Below are 2971 nucleotides of genomic sequence, written 5' to 3'. Positions count from 1 at the left end.
GCTATCAACCTGGGTGGCAACTTTCAGTGATCTATGCACATGGACACCGAGATCTTTCTGCTCATCCACACTACCAAGAATCTTACCATTAGCCCAGTACTCTGTATTCCTGTTACTCCTTCCAAAGTGAATCACCTCACACTTTTCCGCATTAAACTCCATTTGCCACCTCTCAGCCCAGCTCTGCAGCTTATCTATGTCCCTCTGTAACCTGCAACATCCTTCCGCACTATCCACAACTCCACCAACTTTGGTGTCATCCGCTCTACAGGCCGTCACATTTAGAAGAATGAGGGGTGACCTATTTGAAACATATTAACTTCTTGATGGGCTTGGTAGGGTGGGTGCTGGGTCGCAGTGGTACTGTCCCTATCTCAGAGTCAGGAAACCCTTGGTTCAAGTCTCACCTGCTCCAGAGGTGAGTAATACCATCCCTGTCGAATGCCTACACGCTGAGAAATAATTCCCTTCTCCCTCCCCCAACGTTAGAGAATCAAGGACACGATCGCAAGCTGAGGGGCTAGCCATTTTGGACTGAGATGAGGAGGTTGCACGTCTCTGGAAATTCTCTCCCAGGGAGCTGTGGATGCTCAGCTTGAGGTTGAGTATATTCCAGACTGAGCTTGACAGAGCTTGGGTGCTAAGGGAATTAAGGGAAATTGGTGAACGTGAGAGAAGCCGGATTTGAGATGATCAACCACGACCATATCGAAAGGCAGAGCAGACTCAAATGGCAAGACTCCTTCTGCTCCTAATTCTAACATTCTTTGGATTAAGAAACCTCTCATTGGCCTAAACAGCCAACCTCGAATGGAGCTTTGGTTTCCAAAGTTCTCCTCCATTGGAGGGTTTCCTCACTTTGCCTGGGTCTCATTGATCGAGGCTGATCAATGCCTCCATTATCCATCCATCACATGACTAGCCATGATGGGAGAAGGAGGACATTCTGGATCTTTCTGTTGTGTAGCAGCTCCAATGTTCCTGTTCGTTGGAAGACGTGTTTTAGCTGAGACTGCCTTGCCTGACCCTCAGCACCGTCTCCTGCCATAAAGAGCCTGTTCTCATTGGCTGTGAGGATCTCAGGCTTGGACCATGAGACACAGAGGTGGCTGATCGACTCGGGGTGGGAGCTACACATGTGGGGCACATAGGGTGCTGGCAGAGACAAGACATGGTCTCTGGAAGTCTGGGCTAAAAATAAGAAAAGATCCCTGGCTCAGCAACAATTGGAGGGAGGTGTACAGGTCTGCACACTGCAGCTTGGGAAGACATCACGGCCTGGGAAGGAGCCAAGCACAGATTCACCAGAAGAACACCAAAATGGGATTACTGTACTGCAGTGGCTGTGTCCCTATCTCTGAGCCAGGAGACCTAGGTTCAAAGTCCCACCTGCTCTGGGACTTTGTGTAATAACATCAGTGGGCAGGGAAACTTTTTTCAAAGACTGGATGAGGAGGATGGGCTCTATAACTGTGGCCTACGGGTTGGTTTAATGGGTTAAAGTGATGGTTTAATATGCAGCTATGTTCAAATCTCAGCACTGAGCTCCTTTTCACATGTAAATACTCAACTGGCCACACGGGGGAGTTACTGCTGGTGCAGGTGGTTTAAAAACATGGAAAAGAAGTAGTGGTGATTTGGTGTTGGGGAAAAACTATTTGATAGCAATTCTGGGTTTAAAAAAAAATACAAATTTTGAAAAAAAAAGAACAAGAAGATTGTGACAGGCATTTGGTGGTGGAAAAACAATTCAGTTGCCTGTGGTAGCACTTACGGAGGTAAAGGACAGAAAATAAACATGGTCTATATTCCCCAGAAGTTCAGGACTGATGTGATCGAGGGCTGTGAATGGAATAATGGGAATTATTGTCAAAAGAAACTTGCACTAGTTGGGGAGTCTTGGAATGTGAGGAATCAGAGCCCCCCAGTTATGATCAAAAACATCATTCTTATGTGAAGGACGGTTGGGATGTGAAACACACACACAATGAACAGCAGATGGTAACTCAATTCCCAGTACGAAATCCGAGATGGATACTTTGACGAATTAAGCGGGTAATGAAGGGGCATCAAGGGAGCAACGCTGGGTGTTTGGAGCAGAGTTACACATCTGCCGCAGTCTGAAGGAATGGCATGATAGAAACGAAGGGGGCCGAATGGCCTCCGGACTACGTTACCTGTGTCGGAGATGCATGGGTTTGGAGGCTGTAGGAGGTCCCACGGAGTCGGCCTGACGAGCCCAGGATGTGCCGCTCATCTGCTGGAGTTTGGAGCTCAGCTCGCTGATGATGCTGGCCTTCATGGAAGCCATGCTGGAGGCCTGGGTGGGGTGGATCGGCTCCTCCCACATGGAAGGGGCGGGAGCCATGTGGCGCTCCAGAGGGTGGGAGGTGGGCTCGGAGGGGGGCGCCGGCTGGGCTGCGGAGGGCAGGAAGGGGGGCGCGGCCGCTGGCTGAGGGGGAGGGTGAGGGGCAATGGAGGAGACGGCGCTGGTGGTGGTGGTGGAGGCGGGGTCCCTCAAGGGGCCTGGCCCCCTCCCCATCATGGGGGGCCGACCCCTGACCCGAGAGGAGAAGGGAGGTTTGTCGGCAAAGGCGTGGCCGTCCAGGTAGGCGATGTAGGTGTCGAGCAGCTCGTTGCCTTCGGAGGACAGGCCCGAGAGGCTGGAGAAGGTGGACACGCTGCTGATGGTCTCCAGGTGGTGGTCGCTCCCGCTGCGGCTGTCTACCTCCTCAATGCCCGAGTCTCCCACGTTGTCCAGCAGGTTCTCGGCTGAAGGTGCCCGGCTGCTCCCGGAACCCGGGACCCCATCGCCGCTGCACTCCAGGTGGTTCTCCCTGGCTGGGGCCTGCGTTAGCGTAGCCACCTCACTATCGTACGAGGTCAGGCTGGAACCCGTTGAGTCAACTGTGGGCAGGCTGGCAGCTTCGGGGAGGACAGCGGCGGCTGTGGAGGCGGTGGAGGGTGGGGG

At 52.7% G+C, this 2971-nt stretch overlaps 1 protein-coding gene across 1 annotated transcript in view; it reads right to left on the bottom strand.

The window, feature by feature from the left end:
- Positions 1 to 2177: 2177 nt before the first annotated feature.
- Positions 2178 to 2971, bottom strand: part of LOC109939009 (SH3 and multiple ankyrin repeat domains protein 1-like) — a gene marked incomplete at both ends in the record, with an annotated part of 3316 nt that continues 2522 nt past the window's right edge. Inside the window, 2 exon segments of the mRNA XM_048594735.1 lie at positions 2178 to 2928; positions 2931 to 2971. The exon segment at positions 2931 to 2971 is cut by the window's right edge and continues 15 nt beyond it. Coding sequence (XP_048450692.1) covers positions 2178 to 2928; positions 2931 to 2971 — 792 coding nt within the window.

Source organism: Rhincodon typus, unplaced genomic scaffold, assembly GCF_021869965.1.
Source record: "Rhincodon typus isolate 14 unplaced genomic scaffold, sRhiTyp1.1 hic_rhity00013949, whole genome shotgun sequence".
Lineage (NCBI taxonomy): Eukaryota > Metazoa > Chordata > Chondrichthyes > Orectolobiformes > Rhincodontidae > Rhincodon > Rhincodon typus.
The sequence above is the reverse complement of the archived record's forward strand: the minus strand, read 5'-3'. Positions and strand labels throughout refer to the sequence as shown.